Here is a 26900-nt window from a genome sequence, read left to right on the forward strand (position 1 = left end):
AAAAGGACATAATTTTCATATATATATATATATATATTTCTCTTCTTTTAGCTGATGGTTGTTCACCAAACGGCCTGTGTTTAGAATGCTACAGTAAACAAAACCAACTGAAATATATTGCATATATAGACAAACATTGAATGTTAGGCTTTCTGAGCATACAAGACATACATAAATTCACAGAATTTCAAAGTGAGAATCCGTATTCGATTGGTATCGTTCATAAGTTTGGGGTTGGTAAGATTCAATTTTTTTGAAAGAAGTCTCTTCTGCTCACCAAGGCTGCATTTATTTGATCAAAAGTACAGTAAAAACAGACATATTTTGAAATATTATTACAATTCAAAATAACTGTTTTTCAAATCTGAATTTTCAGCATAATTACTCCAGTCTTCATTGTCACAAGATCCTTCAGAAATCATACTAATATACTGATTTGATGCTCAACAAACATTTCTGATTATTATAAATGTTAAAAACTGGTATTTTGTTTGTAAATATATATATATGTGTGTGTGTTTGTGTATAAAAAGACAGGTATATACAGGTATATTTTATTTATATATATATATATATATATATATATATATATATATATATATATATATATATATGTATGCATGTATATATGGTTTTTTTGGGGGGGGGGGGGGGGGGCATGACTACTGTCACTTACTGTCACTTTTGATCAATTTAATGCATCCTTTAAATAAATATCTCAATAAATCTAACTTTTTGGACAGCAGTGTATATAAACCATGCAAAAGAACAAATTTGAAATGAGGCTATAAATGGCTTATATTTATATATTGTTTTTGCTAAATGAAATTAAAATAAACCACTTTAAATGAAAATGAATAATTTTTAATGCTGCAAGTTAAGCATCACAAAGCTGTAATGTACAACATGAAAAATGGATGCATGCTAATGAGTACATTTAGGTTATTATTAGTGTTTTCAGGGAGCATTAGATGACTCAATTATAATCTAAATGTAAAAGTCGGTCACATTTGCATGCTCCATTAAATACACAAAATAATTATCAGATAACCGATATGGTAACAAGATATTGTGCATTTCTAATTGTTCCAGCTAGTAGGCACAAATTTAAATCACAATCAAATGTAACAACAACAACAAAAAGAAATCATACAGCTATATAGCTTTTTCTTTGGAAAATAGCTTGTTAGTAGAAAAGCACACATTCAAGCGTTCGATATGCCAAACATTTGTGAGGGTATGAAAATGAAAAACCTTGACGGACAGGTTTGTAATTTGATACAATAGGACAGGTTTCATTGCCTCTCTCTCTCTCTGCCCTGCTCTCACTCAGGTCCAGGAGGACATAGAGGACCTGTTAGTTTCCCCTGGTGACTTCATCGCCCTGCAGCACGACGCCGGGCCGTCAGGCCTCCTCCAGTGCTCCTCCGACCCCTCGTCGCCATGGAAACAGAGCGTGCTCATCCAGAACCGCTCCGATTGGTGGGACACAAACGAGACGCTGCAGGCGGATGCGGAGGGCGGCTGGGAGGAAGGCGTGGTTTGCCAGGTGAGGGTGCTTTACGTGGGGCAGAACAGCACCTCGCTGCAGGGTCCCTTCCTCCGCTCTGGCCTCCCTCAGCTTGGCGACTACACTTTGGAAGTGACGTCCAGCGATGAGGATTTTCCCGTCACCGCATCCTGTCCCATCCACGTCGTTCCACTTCTGGGCCCAGCCGTAATCTATCCAACCAATCACAACGGGACGGTGTACTTCCTGCCCAATCAGACGTGGATTCTCGTCATGGTCCGCTCGCAGCACGATGCTCTGATTGGGAAGCAAGGCAGCAATGAGACCGTCCCCTTTCACAACGCATGTCCCGAGAACCTGGTGGCAAAAGTGGCCGAATGCAGGCAGCCCGACCCGTACAACGACACCATGTTTGCATGGTTCGACCTCCAGCTCGGGTCCACACCAGGACAGACCGGCATTCTGTTTCTTGTCCAGAGCAACGTTACCAAAGCGTCGCTACAAATTCAGGCAAGGGTGCAAGAACCTCTCTGGGGGCTCGTCATCAAACCCCATCCTGCTCACAGAGTCCTCATGGAGTCCGTAGTGGTGAGTAACATCCTCACTGCTGAGAGAAAACAATTAAACCTGGTGGTTTGCTGACTTTGAGCTGGTTTTAACTGGTTTCCCTGCCTGATGAGTACCCAAAACCCATCTAAAACCATCAAAACGGACCACATTAGGCTGGTTTAAACCATTGTTTCAGTCTTCTAAACAACTACGATCCAATGATTATTTGTTTATTGCTAATACTGTAAAAACCATCTAAACCCAGAGGTTTGCTTTTAAACTGGTTTAAACTGGTTTCATAGTCTAACAAGTGTCCAAAACCCATCTAAAACCGTTTAAACAGATCATGTTACGCTGATTTAAACTGGTTTCCCAAACTGACAAGGGTCCAAAACCCTTCTAAAGCCATCAAAACGAACCACATTAGGCTGGTATTTTTTGTGAATACAAGGTGATTTGCTGTTTTGTTTTTTTACTGGTTTACTGGTTTCCTATCCCGACAAAAACCCATCTAAAACCATCAAAGCAGACCGGCCTAACCTCCTTAGGCTGATTTAAGCTAATTTTCAGCATGAATTTACCTGTCTAAACCAGTCTAAAACCATCAAAACAGATCAGATAATCACCTTAAGCTGGTTTAAACCATGTTGTCATAACCTTACCTTCCTTAGTGTATGTAATACTAATTTAATTTTTTTTTCCAAAAATGATAAAACCAAGTGATTAGCTGTTATTTTGCTGGTTTAAACTGGTTTCCCAGCCTGAAGCCATCAATGCAGACCAACCTAACCACCTTAAGCTGGTTTAAACCATTTTTTCAGCATGCCTTTACATTTTAAACATCTACTGTCCAAGGATAGTGTATTCATATTTTGAAATATTTTATGCTTGTATTTGAAAAACTGCTTAAATCATGTGGTTTGGTAGTTTTAGGCTAGTTTAAACTGGTTTCTAAACAGCTGTTGTTCAAGGATAGAGTATTTATTGCTGATATTTTATGTTTTTGTCCATAAAAGATGTCTGTGAGACAGAAGCTGAAGGGTTCACGCTGTTTGTTATCCACCATGTCGGCTTTGTTATGGCCCTGACCTTCATCTTTAATGGTCTTATTATTTGCTTACCTCTTCTTCTCTCTCTCGTATTCCAGAGTTACATAGCCTCTGTGGAGGGAGGAACGGAGCCGTCGTTCAAATGGACAGTGGATGATAAACCATACTTCACGTACTATAACAGGATGTTAAATATCATCTACCAGAACGCAGCAGTGTACAAACTTACGGTGACTGGTTTTCATTGAACTCAGAGCAGTTTATGTAAAGGCCTTACTGATTCCATCAGCTTGGCAACTGACCCATCTCTCATCTCTTAGGTAGCGGCTATGAACCAGGTTAGCATGCTGACAGAGCACTTCAATGTCACAGTAGACCGCATGAACCCGATGACTGAGCCGACTGTCCACGGAGTCCCCAAAATCGTGCAGCAGGGTTTGCCCCTGAACCTCTCTGCGTTGGTGAAGATAGACATGGCGGTGGACGTCACTTTCTGGTACGTTCTATGACAGTGACGATCTGATTGGTCAAATTAAAAATTGAAGTGTAAAGATTCATTAGATTAATTCTAAACACTTTCACCAGGAAGGTCATTATGAAGGATTACATACCTACATTTCACTGCTGGTTATACTCTGTATAATTGTGTATGTGACAAATAAAACTCTTGAATCTTGAAAAGGATGATTTAATATTAAAAAAGAGCAATTTAAATTAGGGTTGCACAAAATGTTTTTAATTTCATTATATTTTATTATTTTTAAAATGTAATTTATTAACTGTGATACTTTTTTTCAGGATTCTTTGATGAATAGAAAGTTAAAAAGAACAAAAAAAACATTATTTTTGGAACATTATAAATGTCTTTTACTGTCACATTTGAACTTGCTGAATAAAAGTAAAAAGTAAAAAAAAAAATTGTTTTCAGATAAATTTTGGAATAAAATTTTTATTTGATTTTATTATTGATATTTAATAATAAATAGTATTATTTGCAATATTTATTATTAAATATTTTTAAATATTTTTTGTTGTAAAAAAAAAAAAAAGAGCATTAGATGATGGCAAATGCAAATGCTAAAAATATGAACTGAGCATGCACAATTAAATATCCACTATCTGCTGACATATATGCAATAACAAATCTCTAAAATCAGCCAATAACAATACATCGTATTTATTCCTAATTTAGATAGCATGCACTTTGTAATGCAGTCTTTTTAAAATGCAGTAATGGAATTATTGCAGTAATTTAATGCCTGTGACTGATATTGTCATTAAAAGTAGAGCAATAGTAGCAAATGATAGATTTCATAAAGAAGTCCTAGAATTGGGATGCATTGAGATGAAACGCCCAATTACAATATAATCAGTTCCTTGCTTTATGGAATTAAAATGCGTTGTGAATGCTCTCTTTAAATAACTCTCTTCTTGGAAAGTTGGATGGCTTTCTATATTCGCGACTCATGACTGTTTAATGCACACAGTCTGCACACAAACTTTTTCTCTACTGCTTCCACCGCCTCACACACTCCCAGCCTGCTCCCCTTTAATGGCACTTTCCTCTAGATTTACAGTCTGTGGTTAGCGCAGAATGCTGACCAGAATTTTCCCTTCAACGCCGAGCATAGAAAGATTCCCAAAATTTTCCATTCCTTCTCCCAGAAGCCTGCTGCGTGCCACTGCAGATGTCTGCTTTATTTATTTATTTCATGGATTTCTCTATTTATTGTCAAAAAAAAGTCTGTCAGACAAGTACTGTAGGGCAATTTCTTCCCCGTGCTTTTATCTCGTCTGCTCAGTATATGTGGAGTTCAGCCCGCCGCTTGTTCAGTCAATCGTGATACCTGATTCTCCTTTGGGTTCCACTTCTGTAGAGAAAGTGGGGATAAGACGGAGCGAGAGATGAAGGTGTATCGCTGGGAGCCGAGGCGATGATTCAACAGCAACTCCACCTCTCCCTCCCGCAGCGATGAGTCAGATGGCGAGATTTGCAATAAAGAGCTTTTATTCCCTCCAGCTAAAAATATCTTCAAAACAGACCTGCCACCTTGCTTTTACAAATTCCCGAGGCACCAAGAGAGACTCAAAGTTGTCTTTCCCCCCATCCTTTAGTCCCCTCTTTTGTACTGCAAAAGCCACCATGAAACCAGAGTTAACTTAATACATGTTCATGGACTTACTTTGCACAGAGTATTATCATTCAGAAGGGAAAAAAACAACCTGTAATGCAAAAGTGACTTGTCAAGTTATTTTTCAGCTCCCCGCAAGCACTGTCCAGTACCTACAGATAAAATAAAGTACTGTTTTACATTAGTAAAATGTGTTGCCATCTTTGGTATGGTCACATTCCCAATGACTTGTGCAATGAAAATCAAGATTCAGTACTTTCCAGCACTATTTAAAATCATTGTCTACATTAGACGGGTTTCTATTACAGATTTGTGCAAAACCTTTGTGATGAATTATAAATGTCGATAAAAAACCTATTGCAAATTGACGGCGTTTCCATTAGCCGATGTTATGCAACTAAAACGTAATTTGTTCCTCTCGCGATAAGTCGCGGTGACGGATGTTGTTAGGTTTATGTATATTGCAGCCACAGCACTAGCCATTATTTGTAATCAAAGAAGATGTATCTTTAGTACAGCATCGTGGAGAGTCACTTATGGAATACTTCTGAAACGTGCCGCGCCGCAGCTGGTATAAACACAAGCATTGACTAGAGTAACCGCGATCAGCTCCGGTGAACATGTTGAAGCTGTAATGCAGTTTAAATAAGGGGTTATCCAAGCATTAATGGCAAGGAAAGCCCCTTATACTTGAGAGTGGCCACATATGAGGTGTTTCTTGGAGTATATTATAGTACATTAAAGAATGATCATGTGACTTTTATGTATGCCAGGTAACCTGTAAATGTGAAAAAACTGTTTCTATAGCAGTTTTGTGATATATTACTATTACGAATTGCCTGACAAACCACCTCATGCGAGCCTAAAAACCTTTTTTTGCGATATACGGGATTTTTTGCAAAATTGGTGTATTGGGCTTAAACTGTGAAACCACTTGTAAAATAATGCATGTAATCTGGCATGCAGTGTGTTTGTTTTGATGGTTTTATGTGTCACAGGTGGTGGTTTGGAGATGGAGGAAACAGTACACATCAGATTAAGCCCCCTTACGATAACCCCTCTAGTAACCAGGTGGTGATTTGTGATGATGTGGAATACATTTATGCACAGCCAGGTAAAAAAAAAAAAAAATTTGTGTATTCATGTTGATTTTATCCAGATTTTTATGTTTATTGATTTTTTTTTTTTATATCTACATTTGATTTTTTACTCATATTTCTTGCAGGGGAGTATACCCTATTATTCTCGGCTTCCAACCGCTATGAGAACAAGACATGCAAGGTCGATGTATACGTCTTTAGCATTCTGACAAGTGTGCGAATCGAGATTGACCCACCCCTGCTACTTGCTGAAAAACCAGCTGACTTTGAGGCCCACCCCCTACCGTCTCCCTACGGTATCATCTACACCTGGAACTTTGGTGACAATTCGAGTGTACAGCAGGGGCGTGAACGTAGGGTTCCTCACGCTTACGCTCACAGCGGTGTCTACAATATCTGCGTGAATGTCAACAACACCATTAGCTGGACAGACACCTGCATGGAAGTTATAGTCTATGAGGATGTTAAGGGCTTGAAGGTGATGTCCTCTGCTCCCACGGAATGCAACACTCCTACCGTTGTCACGGCATGTCTGGAAGCAGGCAACAATGTAACTTGGAGCTTTGACATGGGGGATGGAACGGTACACACGGGTATGGAACCCAAAGTTGAACATACGTACAGGAAAGATGGAAACTACACTGTAAATGTCACCGCAAAGAATGCTGTGAGCTCACAATGGGTAACTATACCTGTTGAGGTGTTTGTGCTACACGTGTTATTGCTAGAGCCTCCCGGGTGCATTCGGGAAAACAAAGAGGTACTCTTCCGTGCATTTGTGTCAGGGAATGCGTCAGGACATCAGTACGTGTGGAGTTTTGGAGACGGAAGCCCCAACGAAACTCAGTATGGAACGCCAAAGATAAAGCACACATACGTTAAGAGTGGCGAGTATAATCTCTCGCTACTTATTTCAAGTGAAGCCAACAAGGCTAATTTTTTCAGAAGGGTCTGCGTCCAACCTGAACTCACAAAAATGTATTTGTTTCCTCTGAGAACACACATCAAGCTCGGTGAGGAGAGCAGATTTACAGTAGCTGCCTTCCCAGAATTTAACTACACCTACTTATGGGATTTTGGGGTACTTGACTCAAGAGGTCCTGTTCGAGGTGGTAAGGAGATGGCCTTTACATTCAAGAGTCCTGGGGAATTCCTGGTTACGGTTACTGCACTCAACAACATCTCCTGTATCAACGATACTGTTTTAGTTGTGGTGCAACAATCTGTCAGTTTTTTGCTGATCAACCATAATGGCAATAAAGAGAACAATCTTTCTTTACACCAAAACTATGCTTTCAATGCGTTTTCAGACTCTGAGAATGCTGTCTACATCTGGAATTTTGGAGATGGGACTCAGCTTAATGGGACAAACGTATCACACACTTACAATTCCTCGGGCAGGTTTAACATCAGTGTTACAGGCAAGAATGAAGTGAGTGAGACCAAAAATCAGACTTCCGTTGTGGTCTTGGCCCCAATCACAGGACTGTCAGTAAATGCCAGCCTTGTTAATGTCCGTTTGAACACTTCCGTTCACTTCGAGGCACACCTTGACCAAGGAGATGATGTGAGGTACTCTTGGATTCTTTGTGACCGGTGCACGTCAATCCCAGGCTCTCACACCATGTTCTACACGTTTCGCTCCGTTGGGACTTTCAGTGTCATCGTTACTGCAGAGAACAACATCGGCACTGTTCAGTCAAGCATTTCCATCTTTGTGCAGCGTGAGTTGGAGGGCTTGCAGATAGTGGCTGATGAGCTTATTGAAGGATGCTGTTTTGCAACCAACCGTGTCATTCACTTACAAGCCTCATTAAAAGAGGGCACCAATATGACCTTCAGCTGGAACCTTCTGAGGGAACATGAAAACCATGACTACAACCTCACGGGCAAGACCATAGACCTCAACTTTTCCACTGCTGGTCCTTGTGATGTCCTCCTCAAGGCAACCAACTTGCTTGGCCAGCTGGCTGTGAACAAAACTATTGAGTTTTTGGATCCTGTAAGGGAGCTGGTCCTTGAGATTTCACCAAACCCTGCTGCAGTAAATGCCATGACAAATATGACAGTCTCTGCAAATTTTGGGACGGAGCTTCATTACAAATGGTGGGCAAATGGTGAACTGTTAACAAATGATAAGTCCTCAGTCATGCACCGTTTTAGAAGCGCAGGTTTGAAGCTGGTTACAGTGGAGGTTTCCAACAAAGTCAGCTCGGAAGTGGTCTCAAAGTGGATCAGCATTCAAGAACCAATCTCAGGATTGACTTTCATCGCCACAAATGTTACAAAGAACTTTGTAGCTTCAGGGGACAATGTCACTCTGCGTGGAGAAACAGAGATGGGATCCAACATTTCGTGGATGTGGCTATTGCCAGACAACACAAAATCAAACCAGCGCACCACCTCCTACATCTTCCCCAAACCGGGAATTTTCACTGTCGCTTTGAACGCCACTAATGGCATCAACAGAGAAACATGCTCACGTGAATTTACCATTCAAGACCGTATCCAGGGACTGGAGCTCAAGGCCAGCAAACAAATTGCTGCGGTTGGTGAAAACGTTGAGTTTACCATCTCGGTCTCCTCTGGAACTTCTGTTGATTTCATCCTGAGCATTAGTGGTGATGCAACTGTTGTTCTGACCAATCAAACCTACATCCACCAGTTCACTAGTGTGGCCAAGTACTACGTCAACCTTACTGCCTACAACCAAGTGAGTTCAGAACGAAGGACTCTGAAGCACATTGAAGTCATGGAGCCTGTGACCAAGTTGACTATACTGGACTGCTGTGATGCCGCTATACCTGTCGGTGTACCTAAGGCTTATGTAGCGTGCACACCGACACGTGATCCGCTGACCATTCTGTGGACCTTTGACCTTCATCATGGTCTCAAGATCTCTCGGGTTGGCAAGTCAGTGACATATGCACCAGAACAGCCAGGCAATCTGACCATATTCCTTAGAGCATTCAATTCTTTAAACGGATTAAATGTGACCAAGGTTATACGAGTTCAAAACATTATCAGGTCAGCCATCTTGGATGCTCAACCAAGCGACACCTTTGTAAACAAGACGGTCAGCTTCCATGTGGGAATCACTCCTGTTTCCACTCCAGCGACATATCAGTGGGACTTTGGGGATGGTACTTCTGCAGCTGTCACAACTACACCTTCTCTTAGCCATATCTACATCCTTCCTGGTCACTATATGGTGCGAGTTAACATCAGTAACCTGGTGAGTTGGGTTACAGCAGAGGTTAATGTCAACATCTCTGTCCTAAAGTGCGATGAACCAGAAGTTCAGATCATTCAAGCTCCACGACTCGCCATCTGGCGTTACCAGCCAACCTCGGTAGAGGCAAATGTGAATTTAAAAGGCTGTGGCCTCTATGGAGTAGAGTACCTCTGGGAGATCCTCACCTCCCCTCGATGTCAGGATGATGACAAGAAAGGTCCACTACTGTCTAAGGTCCGTCTCCCCCCAGAAGTCAATGTCCGGAGGCTCCAACTTTCAGTGCCCAAGATGTCGATTTCTGCTGGGAACTACACTCTAGTTTTTTCTTTGTCCTATGAGGGGGTGCCACTACGGAAGGCAGCATGTATTCAACTTTCAGTTATGTCCAAAAAGCTGGTGCCAATCATTGAGGGTGGTACATACCGTGTGTGGTCCAAGACTCAAGATTTGCATTTGAGCGCAGAGCAATCCTACGACCCAAACCTGGATCCAGAAAACCAGTCCCTGCTCAACTACCACTGGGAATGTGTGAGCACCTCAAAGGTAATCATGATTGATGTGTAACAGATATATAAAAATGAATGCTTTTGACGTCTTAAACTTGCAATAAATAGATCTAGGCCATGATGTCCAATCCTGCTTTGGGAAGGGCATCTTCCTGGAGGGTTTAGCTCCAGCACATCTGCCTGGAAGTTTCTATTGATCCTGAAGACCTTATGGCGCTTTTCCACTGCGTGGTACAACTCGGCTCGTAAACATTAAAAATGTTTTAATTCTGCATTGCTCCATCACGCTCTCACTGGATCCGCTCCTCGGCTATCACGAGAGGACAGTCTGTACTTCCTCAACCGACAACGAAACAGCCATTTTTTGGTTGTTAAAAGAAAGGTGCGCTCATTCAAAACAGTTGCGTTCGATTCTTCGCTGGTTGTGCTGATTTAAATCTAGCGGGTCTGTTGTGTCTCATGCCGCAAGTTCATGATGCAAAAAAAAAAAAAAAGTTCAAATGACGCAGGCAGTGACGATTTTCTCCGGCCAAGCAGTGATCAGCAGGGTTTACACGTCACGTTTTAGTAACAGTACGGCTCGCTTGGAGCCTCGGCCTTAGGTGGTACAAAAAAGTACCAGGTATTTTACCCAGTGGAAAACCCCCCAAAAGTGAGCTGTACTGAACCATACAGTGCTGTACATGCAGTGGAAAAGTGCCATTAGTTAGCTGGTTCATCTAGGTTTAGTTGGGACTGGAGCTAAACTCTGCTGGAAATCATCCCTCCAGGAGCAGAATTGGACATCCCTGATTTAAGCTGTAAAATAGCAATAGATTTAAGAACTAATGTTGGTGTTTAGATGCTTCTAATATGTGAAGCACCTTGTTGTATATGACTGTTCATTCAGTACTCAAGTGTCTTAAAGGTCCCATGGCATGAAAAATTCACTTTATGAGGTTTTTTAACATTAATATGAGTTCCCCTAGCCTGCCTATGGTCCCCCAGTGGCTAGAAATGGCGATAGGTGTAAACCGAGCCCTGGAAAATGAAAAAAGAAAATGAAAGCTCAGATGGCCCAATCTGGAATCTTCCCTTTATGTCGTCATACGGGGAAAGGTTACCTCCCCTTTCTCTGCTTTCCCCGCCCATGAGAAAATGAGCTACGACCGTGCGAGGCGAGCGCAATATTTTTTTTTCCTCGAGAGACATCATGGCTTGCAAACGAGCGAAGCAATGTTTTTTGGCACTTCAGATCTGTTCTACTCTATGAACTGTCACATACTGTAATACAACTGAATGCCCAATAAAGCTGTTCACATTTACATATTTTAGTAGTAAACAATGTTAACCCTGAATCACTCTCACTATACTCCTTAAATCCTGATTTATAATCGCAACATCGTCTGATAAAATCAATATACATCTAACTTGCACTAGAAAGCGACTATATGCAGTGGTTTTGTCTATATTACTGTTTTGCGTCTGAGTAATAAACTACGCATATTAACAGACAAATTATGTTCATATTTAAAAGTCCAAACAGTCAGTAAGAGACAAGTGCTTGGAAACGCTGTTTTATAAATTATTTATTGATCAGTCTGCTGCTTTAAGGCAAACTGAAAGCGCTGCTTCTCTGCCGCTTGCTGCTCAGAACAGACGACGAGAGAGGCGACACTGCGCTCACGGGGCAGTACTGGAGACATCTTCCAACTGAATGATAGGTTTTTTTTTAGGGTTTTTTAAGTCGCTAGGTTTGTTAGTTTGTACCCGTTATGGGAAAAAAGCCGCATAAAGGGTCTGAAAGTTACTAAATATTGTTCTAAAGTTGCGCTCGTGTGTGAGAGACGCGGGAGCTGATGGCAGCGGGCGGTGGATATTGTTGCGGTCCGCCCAGGTAAAGTCTGTGTGTGGGAAACACTGACCGTATCCAGACACAATATTTTAAACTAACCATTTGGAGACGTCCTGCTGTAGCCGCTGAGTTGCAACTTCTTCATCCGGTGCTTCTCCATCCGGATCAGATTCTGGGTCAAACTGAAAAGCTTGAACGACTGCGTGTCTACGAGCCATTGCCATACATCCACTGTCAACATTAGCGCATGGTACCGTGGCCGCAAGCTGCAGGCCACACACCCACCCTCCACCTTGCCCTGCCTCTCTCCTCCTCATTAGCATTTAAAGCTACAGACACAGAAATGGCGTAAGGAAAGTTCATTGTGGGACTGGCTCGTAGTGGCTGAAATTCTGCACCAAGGCTGAATTTCGGGAACGAGACTTCAGATACAGTACTAGGGACCACTTAGGCCTATATAAAAGCATCCAAAAAACAGCATGTCATGGGTCCTTTAAGCTGAACAATCCAATTTGAGAGTTTTTTACCCTGGAAATGATCAGTGGATGAAAAAGTAAAATAAACATTGTGCTAGAGAGAGTTTGAGAGTTTAAATAATTGGCATTAAAACAATGAACAATAAAGTGCTTTTGTTCACTGAGCTCATAGGCATATTTGAGAGCTAAAAGCTCATAACAGATATGTGAATGTGTAAATTTGAGAGATGTTTGAGTATGTGAGGAACATCTAGTATCAGAGACTTAACTTTGCACACAGCAGCTCAGAAAGATAAAATATGTGAAGTATGTGCCACAAACGTGGATGTTTGGGTGGTGTATAATTGAGACCAGTTACATAACTAGCAGTGGATAAACTCAGCATTCCTTAGAGTTCACCCAGCGTATCAGAATCACTGCCGGAGGGGAGCCAGAGATTCCTGCTTTTTATTAAAACATTTTATCACTGACAGAAATTCAAAGGAATATTGTATTAAGTATAATGAAATATTTCAAGCTCCACTGGCACCAAAAAATAACACTTTAGCCACATTAAAAACGTATGAATGTCATTGCATTAGATGATAAAATAAAAAATAAAAAACAGGTGACATTTATTTTAAAGGAAGCGTAAGCACACTTTAAGCAAAATGTGTCTTAAAACAACATTTTCTAGGTTCTAAATGATAATACAGTAGATTTATTGTCCAAAATGAAGACAGAAAGTACACTTTGTGGGTGTCAAACATGTATTCGGGATGCACAGTCATGGTCAGTGATTAAAATCCTATTAGAAAACTCATTAGGTAAAGTCATTAAACAACAAAGGTACCAAAACTTGTTTTATGATTATGCTCTTGTTTTGTATATCCTGAGGCAGGTAAATGAGTTGATTAATTACCATCTGCAGTGATTCTGTCTTTTAACTTCACCCTGCAGGGCCCAGCTCACTGCTCCACTTTGCATTTCGGGTTGGGTCCGAGCGACCCGGTTCTGGGAATCTCTGGTTCTGAACTGGAGGTAGATGTTGAGTATACCTTTCGCCTGACCGTTAGTAAAGAAGGCATGACCCCAGAGTCCACAAACCAAACGGTGAGTGCTCTTATTGATTACTGCCAGCTTTTCATACCTAATACTGTATATTGCATGTACAAATATGTCTTGTTATTGATTCTTGTCGACAGCTGTTTTTCTCCATTGCTCATACAGATGTTTTATATTCCAAAATACATCTCGTCACATTACATTTTTTTATATTTCTAATATTTTAAAATAAAATGTTTTTGTGCGTGAAACCTGCATTTTATTCAACAACTACCTGCAGTCCAGTTTAAGCATCTACAAAGTGCACTGAATAGAGCTATATAATATTTTAATGAAGTCATTGTCATTCTTTTCAGTGCAAACGTGCCTCTTTTCTATGTAAATTAGGCTCATTATAGAATCCTAATTATCCGCAATCAAAAACATTTTGAATGGCGCAATTAACGTCACGCTGTTGCCGCCCCATGGAAAGCTGGTCGGTAAACAGATTTTAATTTAAAAGAAACATTTGTTTATCCTTGACCACAGTAAATCCTCAAATGATGAACAAAAGCACATCCTCCACCATCTCATTACTCAAAACCGGCCTGAGAGATGTGAAATTGTGCCTTTTTCTGGGGTGTATTTGTGCTTTTAACTGATATGCATACTTTCAACAGAGAAGTGTGAGCTAAAACAATGCAGCGCATGTAAATGAGCAAAATTATGAGTGGTTGCTATTCATTGTTTGCGTTTCCTGCCTTTTTGTTCTACAGAATTCAAATTAGTCGCTATCATCATTACAAAATGTTAATTTGCATTTAACACACTCTGGATTTAGCTATAATTAACTAACTGACCCAAACAGGTAAAACAAAGGGACCATGATGAAACCAATTCGTGATGTCTATTGACCCCCACAATTCTTCTATTTCTTCATAAATTCATTATTCCTGTGTCACATTCATAACAGTAATGGGAAATTCGCCAGTCTCAGCACTAATGTTAATATTTGAATCAGTTCAAAGAATGCAAGATGTTTCAAATGAATCAGTTTCCATCAATTGCCATTGAGGTCAACAGAAAATATTATTGCAACTTAAAGTAATAGTTCACCCAAAAATGAAAACTCTGCCATTAATTACTCACCATTTCATTCCAAACCCCCAAGAACCTCGTTCATCTTCGGAACACAAATTAAGATATTTTTGATGAAATCCGAGAGCTTTCTGACCCTGCATAGACAGCAACACAACTACCACGTTCAAGGCCCAGAAAGGTAGTAAAGACATTGTTAAAATAGTTTTTTAACGACATCCTTACTTTCTTTCTGAGCCTTGAACATTTCAGTTACATCACTGTCTATGCAGACATATTACATTGCTGTCAGAAACCTCTTGGGTTTCATCAACAATATCTTAATTTGTGTTCCAAAGATGAACGAGGGTCTTGGAACGGCATGAGGGTGAAGTCATTAATGACAGCATTTTTTGGGTGAACTATCCCTTTAAAGCTTGCTGTTCTGTCTCTTCTCCTCGTCACAGGTGTGGGTACAAAGCGGTCGCATCCCGATGGTGTCGCTGGAGTGCGTGTCGTGCAAAGCTCAGTCTCGCTACGAGATCAGTCAGAGCTCTTATGTCTACCTGGCTGGCACCTGCAATAACTGTCACAGCTCACACAGAGGGGTGAGAACAAGCACACTCATGACACGCTGTCATCAATCACAGGGTTACTATTAAACCCGCCTACAGGGAAGTACGAAATGCAAACATAGCTGTTTCGGGTGGGTCGGGACGCTCAAGTAGACCTCTTAAGGACATCATGGAATCAAAATTGGACTCTCCATGTCTATTAGTTTTTTGGCCGGTGAAAGGCATAGCATTTTATTCCTATATCTTTTAGCTTTCCAAAAAGCATGGAAAGCATTATATAATTTGTCCCTAGGATTAACACTGTCCTCATAGAATCTGAATGTTGGGAATGACATATTTGGATTTTGTGAGTCATTCATGCCTTATTTATTAGAGGAAACATACCGTCATAATTTATCGAAGATCGCTGTTCATGGAGAGATAGCGGCATGGTGTCATTCTAGAACGCTTTCTCTTTTTTCGCAGGCATGCCTCTTGCTTTTTTCCGACCTGCTTTCTCATAATGTTTAGACTGAGACTCGAGTGATGTTATGGTTATGGGAACCGGAGGGAGGGGAGACCTGAGTGGGCGTACGGGGGGATGTCATCATTGTGATGTGATGTGTTCCACCGCATTAGCCATTAACGACATGCCAAACCTCGTTAAACATGCACAGACATTTACTTGGTGACCGAGCGGTCAAACACTCCTTCCCCTTGGTCTGGTTCCCATGAGCCAGAGACAGTAAATATTAGGGTACAAGTCAGGGACGCTTATCTAGTGCTTCAAACACTCGGGTCTGAGATGAGTGCTGATTCGGACTGATGGTGATGGAGGTCACTGCAACATTACTGAAAAAACAGTTTGGAGTTCGTTAAAAATTAACACAATTTGAAATAATACAAAAAAAAACTACTTTAATATTAACTAGAGTTTTAAAATGAGAATATAAAAAATGCATACCACTTTTAAATAATTATATAATGTATAAAATGCAATTATACATCTATTACTGATTATAAATACAAGCGTTTAGTAAATTACATAATATAAATTAGATTTGTTAATTAATTTAACAATCTGCTCTATTAAATAAATACATGAATGTAAATAAATAAAAGTGGCATGGAAATACAAAAGCATTCCTAAAGCTGTGAATTTTTAAAGTTTTTTAAAATACGCTTTTTAATGCATTACGAGTGTTTTTAATCATATAAATATTAATATAAAATTTCTTTATGCATGTATAAAAATTTAGTTTTATTCAAATAATTTTTATTATTAATAAAGATAATTATTCAGTTAGTATTATGCATTTAATTTGAACTAATACATTTATTTAATAATTAACTTTATTATAAAGAAACTGCTGTATTTTTTTAATTGAGTTTAAATAATAACATGGAAATGACTTGGAAATACCACTAACGTGTCTGCCGTGTCTGTTGTTGTTGTTAGCGGTGGACGGCGATGACCGGAGGGAACGAGACGCTGGTGCTGGATCTGAACACCACCACCACGGGCAGCGACAGCATGAACCTGGTGCTGCGACAGGGCATCCTCCGCGATGGAAACTCCTACATATTCAGCCTCCACGTGACCGATGACAGCATGGACCGTGAGGGCGTGGCCTACATAGAGCTCCACCCCAACCTGCCTCCAGCCGGCGGGACATGTTCTCTGTGGGCGGATGGGGACGGGCCTCAGGTGCGCACGCTGCTGGAGAGAGTGCACTTCAACTGCTCAGGTGAGACTGGAGAAGAAGGACTGCACGTAGGACGCTGAGAAAGAGCAGGTGCTGAACTACCAGTTCATACAGAATACCGGTGTTTGTTTTTATGACATGAATTTTTAATATACCGCAATTTGCACAGCTGTATGTGTTACTAAGAATGAACATGACTGTAAAAATTGACAACCCTCTACAATGTGAGTAAATCTTCACTCTGGGCGACTAAATTATATCTAATATTAGGCAATGGCTAAGAAATTCTTCGAATGTACTCACCAGTGTGTGAGTTGGAGGCAAAGTATAAGTTTAGCTCAGTTATATTTTCATTCACCGAACATTCTGACTGAGCGCTTCAGAGTTTCACTCTCCGTCAAGCTATCTGTGATATGTTTCAGTTCATCTCAATGGATGCGCAGTGCACTTGTTTTTGGCGTCCCGTAAACTCTAGTGTGAAGGCGCATGACTCGCCGGTGCTTTGTCTCTTACACATGCAAAGAAAGAGTCAGAGCGAGAGAGTCTTTCATAACATGCAGAATTGACACACTACATGTAAACAATATTCTTTGTTGTATTTTCCTGTCAAAATAACAGCATTCCTTTGGAATTCTGTTTAGAAATGAGCTTTTAAGAACTGCCAGGTTCTCCGTTCAACGGCAATTGTTCAGTTCAGTTAAAAATTACAAATTTTTTCTAAGTCAATCTACTGCAGTATTTCCTCTCTCAATCAATAGAAAATGTGGTTAACACCTGATCATGCATGAAAAAAAAAATAGCATCATATACCGTGAAATTGGTATAATTTTGAAAAATACTGTGATATAAATTTTTGGTCATACCGCCCAGCACTGAAGAGTTTGAATTTGAATTTATTGAAAGGATAGCCCCTTGAGATGTGACATCTCATTTTCAAGGGGGTCTAAAAGAGTCGTGGGTCAGGGGGTTTCAAAAGAGTTGCGTCTGATTTTCAGGCTACACTGATATGGACGAGACCGAGTCTCCGCTGGTGTACAGTCTGCTGGCGGTGCGCTGCTCTAGGCGGTACTGCGAGGAGTTCTGTGTGTATAAAGGCACGAGTCCAGAACATTCGGCCTTCCTGCCACCCGGCTTCAGCGTGGCCCAGTACCAGGTGACTGCCATTGTCATGGTGGAGGACCACCAGGGGGCGACAGTCATGGCCCGCAACAAGTAAGACACGGTTTGGCATGAAGACATCCCCTGTCCTGTTCTTTGCTGGCAGCGCTGTGAATGGTTTGTGATGTGTGTCAGGTCGATGGAGGTGGTGCTGCCGGCGCTTCCTGATGGATTCAGCTGTCTCCCTCACTGGCTCAGCCATCTGACCGACTCCACCCTCAGAGAGCTGCTCCGTCAGGTAGACTCACAGAGAGTACGGGAGCTCTCGCTCGCCCTCATCACCGTCCTCAATGAGGTGAGACCCACCATCCACCTATCTGTCTGTCCGTCTGTCTATCTATCTATCTATCTATCTATCTATCTATCTATCTATCTATCTATCTATCATTGTCTATTTAAAAATATACCAGTGCTCCAGCCTGCGATTCTGCAAAGATAGCCAACCAACACGCTCATACAAGCTACAACGATGAATACGAAAACTAGAATTTGTTACAAATCTTAGTGCTGCATGATATACTGAATCCAGCATTTTCAACGAAAATTTATTTGCATGCATATATAAAATTATCACCATAATCCAGCATTGACAAAAAAATGTTGCTTGCATAAGTGTTTTTCTCATATTAAATGAGAAACAGCCTTTGTTTCTATAATAGAAACCCAGTTTTACTCCAAGTTTTTTTGTTAAACACTATATGCTGCTTGAAGTACAAACTTTCTTCTAAAAGGAAACCAAGATATTTATAGACTGATACTGATTCAATTACCTTCTCATCTAATGTAACAATTTGACAAGCATCGTCTGTTTTCCTTGATTTAGAAAAGCACATCATTTCCAATCACAAAAATTAAGATCAATTAAAAAAATTTTTTTTTTCAAATTTCTCTTAATTATATTACACGGTTTACATTTAGATATCCTGGTATCTCTCACACCAGCAATAACGCAGTGATCACTCATATCATTTGCAAAAACAGCAATAGCTTTGTATTTTTGTGGCACATTTGTTAAAAACAAATCAAGGAGCGTAGACTTTTCAGGATGTTTAGAATTTGGCCTAGTAGGGGAGTCTATAATTTGGGTCAAATTCGCTGAGTCACAAAAACTTTTAATTAAATCAGATGCAGGAGTTAGCCAGTCCCAATTTAAGTCACCCATTAAAGCCAATTCGGTATATTTTGTAGATGACAAACAATAAGACAATAAGGTCTATAGCATCCCGCAACTGTCAAAACACAGAATTAAATTTTCAACACTAGCAATTCAAATTGTTTAGGCACATACTTAGATAATTGTACTGTTGCCTGCAAACTATTTTTTACATAGATCGCCACTCCTCCACCTTAAGCACGACGATCAGTACGAAATATATTACCCCTCCATATAAATATAACTATCAGGAGTGGATCTCGCCAGCCATGTATCAACATTTGTCGATTTGGCCCAAATTCTGACCATATCCATTTTTGGCAATAGACTTCTCACATTTATATGTACGAAACCAATACCAGACCTATTTAGAAAATCGGCAGGAGTTTGCAACGATATCATATCAGACCCAGGACCTGGGTTAGGTTGCACATTTCCTGACATCAGCAACATAAGTGTAATAATTACTTCATTTCCAGCGATATCGTCGACCTGATTGCAAAGACACTATTTAAACTGGATGATGACATCACTGAATTCAATAATGAAATGCCTTTAACTGAAAATCTTTTTTTTAATCTTTTAATTTTACATTATTGACACACTATTTTCCTTTTTTGATATTGTGCCGTTGCTTTGACACAATTTACATTGTTAAAAGCGCTATATAAATAAAGGTGACTTAATACATTTCAACATGCGTGTATTAAAACAGTGCTTTCTGCAACTTTTAGAGTCACCACTCATTGTGCTTTTGGGTCAAGAGTTTTATGATGGAATAAAAGAGTCATTTAAAAGGAACAAGCTTAAAAGATGTTTGAAAATTTCCATGTTGTGAAACTGGGCCTGTCTTCTGTCTGTCTGCCTGTCTGTCTTCTGCCTGCCTGCCTGTCTGTCTTCTGCCTGTCTGTCTGTCTGTCTTCTGCCTGCCTGCCTGTCTGCCTGTCTGTCTTCTGCCTGCCTGCCTGTCTGTCTTCTGCCTGCCTGTCTGTCTTCTGCCTGTCTGTCTGTCTGTCTGTCTTCTGCCTGTCTGTCTGTCTGCCTGCCTGTCTGTCTTCTGCCTGCCTGTCTGTCTTCTGCCTGTCTGTCTGTCTGCCTGTCTGTCTGTCTTCTGTCTGTCTGTCTGTCTGTCTGTCTGCCTGTCTTCTGCCAGTCTGTCTGTCTGTCTGTCTTCTGCCTGTCTGTCTGTCTGCCTGCCTGTCTTCTGCCTGTCTGTCTGTCTGTCTGTCTGTCTGTCTTCTGCCTGCCTGTCTTCTGCCTGCCTGTCTGTCTTCTGCCTGTCTGTCTGTCTGCCTGCCTGTCTGTCTGTCTTCTGCCTGTCTGTCTGTCTGTCTGTCTTCTGCCTGCCTGCCTGCCTGCCTGCCTGTCTGCCTGTCTTCTGCCTGTCTGTCTGTCTGCCTGCCTGCCTGCCTGTCTGTCTTCTGCCTGCCTGTCTGTCTTCTGCCTGTCTGTCTGTCTGCCTGCCTGTCTGTCTGTCTGTCTGTCTGTCTGTCTGTCTGTCTTCTGCCTGTCTGTCTGTCTGTCTGTCTTCTGTCTGTCTGTCTGTCTGCCTGCCTGCCTGCCTGCCTGTCTGTCTTCTGCCTGTCTGTCTGTCTGTCTGTCTGTCTGTCTTCTGCCTGTCTGTCTGTCTGTCTGTCTTCTGCCTGTCTGTCTGTCTATCTATCTATGTCAATCAGTCATTCATCAGTTTGCCGTGTTTTTCTTGGTCATGTGGTGTGTTTCTGTGTGTCAGTATGAGCTGGGTGTTTCCCGCAGACGTGAGCGTGTGTCTAAGGCAGAGCGTCAGTATCGTGTGAGCGTCAGAGGAAACATCACCAGAGCGCTGACGTCACTGGACCTCAACACCGTCAGTGACATCCAGCAGACATCGGCGGCGCTCGCGCAGTGCACTGTGAGACAAGACGCACTCACATGCCTCACATCAGCTGAATCCTGAAGCACTTCAAAAGACATGTGACACACGACCGGTCACAGTGAAAAAGTTCATAAAATCTGTCTCGTGTGTTTGTTTGCAGGCTGTGAGTCGAGAGTTTGTGTGTGAAGAGTGTCAGAACAGCACTCTGGACAAACTAGAGTCGATGTTAGAGATCCTGCAGACAGACACCAAACAGGGCACAGTCACCCCAACCGAGATAGCAGACAACATCCTCAATATCATGGGTAAAACACACACACACACACACACACACATACTTAGACTCCTAAGTATGTGTTAGACTGCTACAAAAATTGTTTTTATTGATCTTTATTTGATTTATCTTCATTTTAAGGTTTTTCTCAGTAGTGTGATTAATTTTAATTGAAATTAATTTGATTGATTTATTGACAGGTATTTTTTTCTTCTTTGTCTTTGATTTGACTCCATTTTGGGGTTTTTGTTTTAAAATTACCTTTCTTTTTAAAAGATTTGTATATCTCTAGTTTAATATAAAATACTTTTCAATATCAATTTCTATTTTAATTTGTAAAAAGTATAATATGCTACAAAAGCTTTATTTCTCTTCACTTGATTTCTCTTCTTTTTTTTCTGAACAGTGGGATTAATTTCAATTAATTCAATTAATTTCTTGTCTTATATTTTTTACTGCAACATTAAATCAAATTCTTATCAGTCTTGTAGCACTTATATCACTCCTCTTTTTTTGGTCTTTCGTGGACCCTTTTATCCTGTTCCTGCTGGTTTTCAGTATTCATCCAGTCAGTAATCAGACCTCCACACTGTCTCCTCCCTCAGGTGACCTGATCCACCAGGTGAGCCAGGCTGCCTCCTCTCCTCCTCCGGAGGCCGAGGACCACAACGGCCTCTCCCAGCCGCCTCCGCTTCTCTTAGAGGAGCAGCAGCATCACCCGTTGCGGGTGGCCGCCAAAGCCTACACCCTGTCCTCCGTCCTCATGCGAATCCTCATGCTGGGCCGCGTCCTGAACGAGGAGCCGCTGATCCTCCGCGGGACAGAGATCGCTGCCGCCGGCAAACGCGCCGACCCGCAGAGCCTGCTCTGCTACGGCGAGAGCGATGCACCCGAGTGCCGGCGTTTCTCCATCCCACGAGCCTTCAACAGCAGTCTGGGACGTGCAGGGGGAGCTCTGGTGCCCAACAGCGAGGACGGCATCGTGCAGCTGCTGTTCCAAGTGGAGCCCAATCCGTTTCCGTTCAACTACGTCGCCAATTACACCGTTTCGACGGATGTGGCGTCCATGGAGTTTCGCACGGTGAACGGCACGCAGATTCCCATCTCAGATCTGGACGACAGCCATGCCATAACGGTTGCCGTTAATAACGGAAAGGAGGCCGTCTTGCCACCGGCAGGAGCCGAGAACATCAGCCGCTGCGGTTCAGTCGTCGTGAGGGTGAGCACGAGGAACACCAACAGACAGGCGGGAATCTACGTCCAGCTCAACTTCACCGTACTAGACGGTAAGACGCCCAACACAAGGGGGAGCCACTAAAAATAAGAAACTAGTTCAACAACAATCACAAACTGTGGCAAAAACGTTAAAATCTAATGACCAATTTATACTGTATGAGAAAAAAGCAAAGCCTCCAAAACATGATTTCATTTCATAATGGTGATGAAACATGCAGATGGTTGCTCGGAGCACAACAAATATCAGATGAAGTGAGTCGTACTGTTTTTATGCACTTTTAACTTTAATATTTGGTATGTCCACCTTTTGCAGCAACTGCAGCAGCACATCTCTCTGGCATAGTGTCAATATATTTCCTGAGAACTTCAACACTGATGTTATCCCATGCCTTTTGCAACTCAAGCTAAAGGCTTTGATTTGAATGTACAATAGATCTCTCTAGTTTATTTTCCAATTCGCCCCAAATTAGCTCGATGGGGTCGAGATTCCAGACTTTGAGGGGTCAGTCCATCATTTTAAATGTCCCAGCAGATTCCTTCCGTCGCAGGTCGTTCCAGCAATAGTTCGCTTTATGGGTTATGGCCAATTCAACATAAACAACTGAAACCTCTTAAATATGCCAAGAGTTCTAACGATTTTAGCCACCACTGTATTTTTTCTTCCTGTTAAAAACTATAAAAAATGATCACAATTAATCTCATGTTATCTGATCAGTGTCTAGAAAGCTGAATGAGAAAATATCATGATATTTGATTAATAAAGACATTAACTTGGCATAATGTTATTTTATTATTATTTATATAATTATATATAAGTTTTAGAACATTTACTATATGCTTTTGTCATTTGCTACTGTTTTGTTTTTAAAAAATAGTTCTGTTTAGCTTGAATTTATTTTTGTTTCAGTTTAGTAATTTTAGTAAGTTTTTTTTTATTGTCTCAATGTTTTTATTCAAGCTTTATTTCATTTTAGTTTAGCCAAACAAACCAACTAGTCAACTAATTGGAACAATTACTAGTTATTACAGCACTTGGTCAGTGTAATGTATGTATAGTAATGTATTGTAAAGGTCAGCTTTAGGTGAAATAGCATTTTCATGGAAATTCATCCTCCTTTTGAGTGTTTCTTGTTTTTATTTACCTCTTAACACCTATTTCTTTTCGTCACTTTGTCCTCAGATTCTCCAGAGAAGTGGGAATTGGATCCATTCATCACAGCCTATCTGCACACCTCCGAATGGCCCAATGAATACAACAGCACTGACAGGAAACGCATCACGCTCAATATGACGTGGGGGCGGGACCTGGACCACCGACTCTACACTTTCTTCTTGTCTCCAAAGTAAGAGGCTTCATAAAGTAAAGCTCTTGCTAATTAATGTTTTGATGTTTCTCACTGCTGTATATGGCTGAATAGTACTGGAAGTGCTTGTTGATGTTTGGCCATTCATCTATAATAAATGATGTGTTTGAAAGCGGGCAGCTCTTTTGTTTGTTCAGAGACTCGTTCATCAATATCAGCAGTGAAGATGAGTGTTTCACAAAACACAAAGAGCGCGGCTCATCCTGTCGGATATAAAACTCTAAATTATTAATTCTGTCAATTGTTTTTGATTTTCAGCCAATAAAATAAAAGCATTTGCGATTACGCACTGATACACACAAATGAGATTTTTCTTCTAATTTCTGATTTGTGTTCTCCATCAGGTCCTATGACACCACGCGTGATCACTATATAAACGTGAGCGCGGGCTGTGGCGCCGGCGATCCGGATCTGATCCGGCTAGAGGTGGCCGTCTTCACGTCGCTGTGTCAGTATTTCAGCGAGAGCGCCAATCAGTGGCGGACGGACGGCATGGATCCGCTCCCCGAGACCAGCGTGGGCCGAGCCGTGTGCCGCACACATCATCTGACCGCTTTCGCCGCCAGCCTGTTCGTTCCTGTCGACGCCGTCTCCTTCATCATTCCTGTGAGCATTACAACTCAACTCAGCAGACATTTGGTTTTTCATAATACTATTAATGATATTTTTTTTAAATGAGCCTTAAGTCTGTCCAGACATAGTAGTAATGATTCTTTAAAATACACTAGTCAACATTTGAAGTTCATCAAAGTTGTCCTAAAAAACTAAATTATTACGTTTTTAAATTATGATGTTATTTTATGTTTTATTTTAAACAAAATATGATACTATCTTACTAGTAATGATTCTTTTCTTTTGGATTTAAAGTTTAATATATACAAAATGTTATTTTCAAAACTGTATTAATTTCATATAGTTAAAAAATTTTTTGTCTATATTATATAAAGAGTTAATTTGCAAAAACCGATAACTGTTTAATTTATTTTCAGAAATCATGTTTTTTTATTGTGCATTCATTAAGTAATATCAATCAAACTGCAGTTGGGTTGTTTTGATTAAATAATAACAACTTAAACAAATACAGGTAATTTACTAAATTAAAGTTCATTGAAAGTATGTTTTTTTTACTAATTAAAAGTTTGTTTTATAGCAAAAGCAGATAACTCCACATTTCATGTTTTAGAAACACTGGTTTAATCTTTGTAATCTCCTCAGATGACATTATAGATGCCTGACAAAGGTTGTTGTTGTTGGGATCATAGATTATGGATGTGATTACACACAATACACGGAGATTTTCCGTCACCTTTGTAACACGCTGCTTTTTCAAGATTCCATGAAAATGATCCATCCTCGATCACTTTTAGTCTGCTTTGATGAAACTCCTCTCAGCTAGCACGTCTTTTCAAAGTGAAAGTAGCCTTGTCACCTGACTTGAATACAGCGTGCTGATTCGCTAAAATGGATTTATCGGCTTCTGTTAAAAAACAAGGGCGCGTGTGGGCTTCTGCAGTAAACTCTCGATGCCTTGAAAGTGGACAATACCGGCTTTTTTTGACAAAACGTGTTTAGGGTTCAGATCGCGCTATATGTGGAGAATAATGTACGGCAATCAGCTCTTTTTTTTTAAGTGGCATTTATCGGTTTATGCAAATGAACTCTTCGTATTATATTATAATTTTAAAAAGTAATTAAAGTTATATAAATTAGTCATTATTTTTTGGTATTTTCAAAAATATTTTTTTAAATCAGCCTTCTGCCCAGGCATTGTTGTTATGGTGTATTTACCAATATGTGTGACACATATTTAATACATTTTAAAATAGTTAAAAAAAATTTAATGTTTTAGTATTTTTATATTTTAATCTGAAGTTAAATATATATAAAATGTTAATTTTAAATACATTTCTATTAATTTTATATAGTTTAATTTGTATTTTTTTAACTATATTATATGATATATTGTTATATATTTTTATAATATTTTTAAATCAGCATTTCTTCTATCCAGATATAAATATTTTTTCCATTCATGTTCATATTTCAGTTTTTCTCAAGTTTAATATATACCAAACGTATGATTCATTTTAATTGATTAATATTAAATTATTATTTTACTAATTTTAAATATTTTAATTTTCTAAAACTTTAGCATATATAGTGTTTAAAATTTTTATACATTTTTCTTTTAAAATAGTATTTTTAAAATTAAACTTCCTTCTTTCCAGACAAGTTATGTGTGTGTATATATATATATATATATATATATATATATATATATATTATTAATATTTTAATATATACAGGATAATATATTAATTTTATAACAGGATAATATATTAATTTTAATTAAAAATGTATTTTATACATATATTATATTATAGTAAAGTATAGTTTGGGAGGTATAGTCGGATGACAGCTGGTTGAAGGGATGGTGATAAAGCAGTGTCATCGATCTCGTCCATGTCAGGAGCGTTCGCTGACTCGCAGTCTGGTGGTGGTGTTGGTGTGTGTGATGGGACTGCTGTGTTACGCCGTGGCCAGTGCTATAATGCGCAAGCTGGATCAGATGGACCTGAGACGGGCTTCTGTGGTGCCGCTTTGTGGGAAGGACGGGCTGTACAAGTACGAGATCCAGGTCAAGACCGGCTGGGCCTACGGCGCAGGTGAGATGCAGATGTTTCGCAGATCATCATTAGGTTAGCAAAGTCTGACCATCCACTTAGACTGAAAGAAACCATCTGATTGACATGTTAAAGGGAGCAGCCACTGACTAGTTCTGCCTCACTGTGTCCAGGTGTCTGTTAAGGTGCGAGAATTTAAGGGCAAAAAAGGGTCATTGTCTATCATCAATAGTGTAGATATGTGAAGCACAATGAACACAAGGAACCAACTTTAACATGAGTGAAATTTGTGTGTGGTTAAAATTGGATAGATTCCTAAATAAATGCTATTAGTTGTTTTTTTAAATATATTTTTAATTAGTTTTTTTGTTTTTTCCATTTTTAATTTTAGTTAAAGTTTTAGCTATTTTGTTGTGATTAGATTTTTTTATATAATTTTAATTAGTTTTATTTTTGTATTTTACATTTTCGTTTTAATTTTAGAT

The 26900-nt window shown here is 40.0% G+C and overlaps 1 protein-coding gene across 1 annotated transcript in view; it reads left to right on the forward strand.

Annotated features, from left to right (window-relative positions):
• Nucleotides 1-26900, forward strand: part of LOC306874200 (polycystin-1-like) — a 91980-nt gene that overhangs the window by 45483 nt on the left and 19597 nt on the right. Inside the window, exons 13-28 of the mRNA XM_079424056.1 lie at nucleotides 1334-2098; nucleotides 3207-3338; nucleotides 3429-3604; nucleotides 6239-6354; nucleotides 6466-10118; nucleotides 13331-13483; nucleotides 14959-15099; nucleotides 16505-16793; nucleotides 17747-17963; nucleotides 18045-18204; nucleotides 20795-20953; nucleotides 21078-21222; nucleotides 21797-22477; nucleotides 23608-23770; nucleotides 24136-24397; nucleotides 26262-26457. Of these exons, the coding sequence (XP_079280182.1) occupies nucleotides 1334-2098; nucleotides 3207-3338; nucleotides 3429-3604; nucleotides 6239-6354; nucleotides 6466-10118; nucleotides 13331-13483; nucleotides 14959-15099; nucleotides 16505-16793; nucleotides 17747-17963; nucleotides 18045-18204; nucleotides 20795-20953; nucleotides 21078-21222; nucleotides 21797-22477; nucleotides 23608-23770; nucleotides 24136-24397; nucleotides 26262-26457 (7408 nt within the window). The remainder of the gene's footprint in view (nucleotides 1-1333; nucleotides 2099-3206; nucleotides 3339-3428; nucleotides 3605-6238; nucleotides 6355-6465; nucleotides 10119-13330; nucleotides 13484-14958; nucleotides 15100-16504; nucleotides 16794-17746; nucleotides 17964-18044; nucleotides 18205-20794; nucleotides 20954-21077; nucleotides 21223-21796; nucleotides 22478-23607; nucleotides 23771-24135; nucleotides 24398-26261; nucleotides 26458-26900) is intronic.

Source organism: Barbus barbus (assembly GCF_936440315.1).
Source record: "Barbus barbus genome assembly, chromosome: 8".
In the NCBI taxonomy this organism is placed as follows: domain Eukaryota; kingdom Metazoa; phylum Chordata; class Actinopteri; order Cypriniformes; family Cyprinidae; genus Barbus; species Barbus barbus.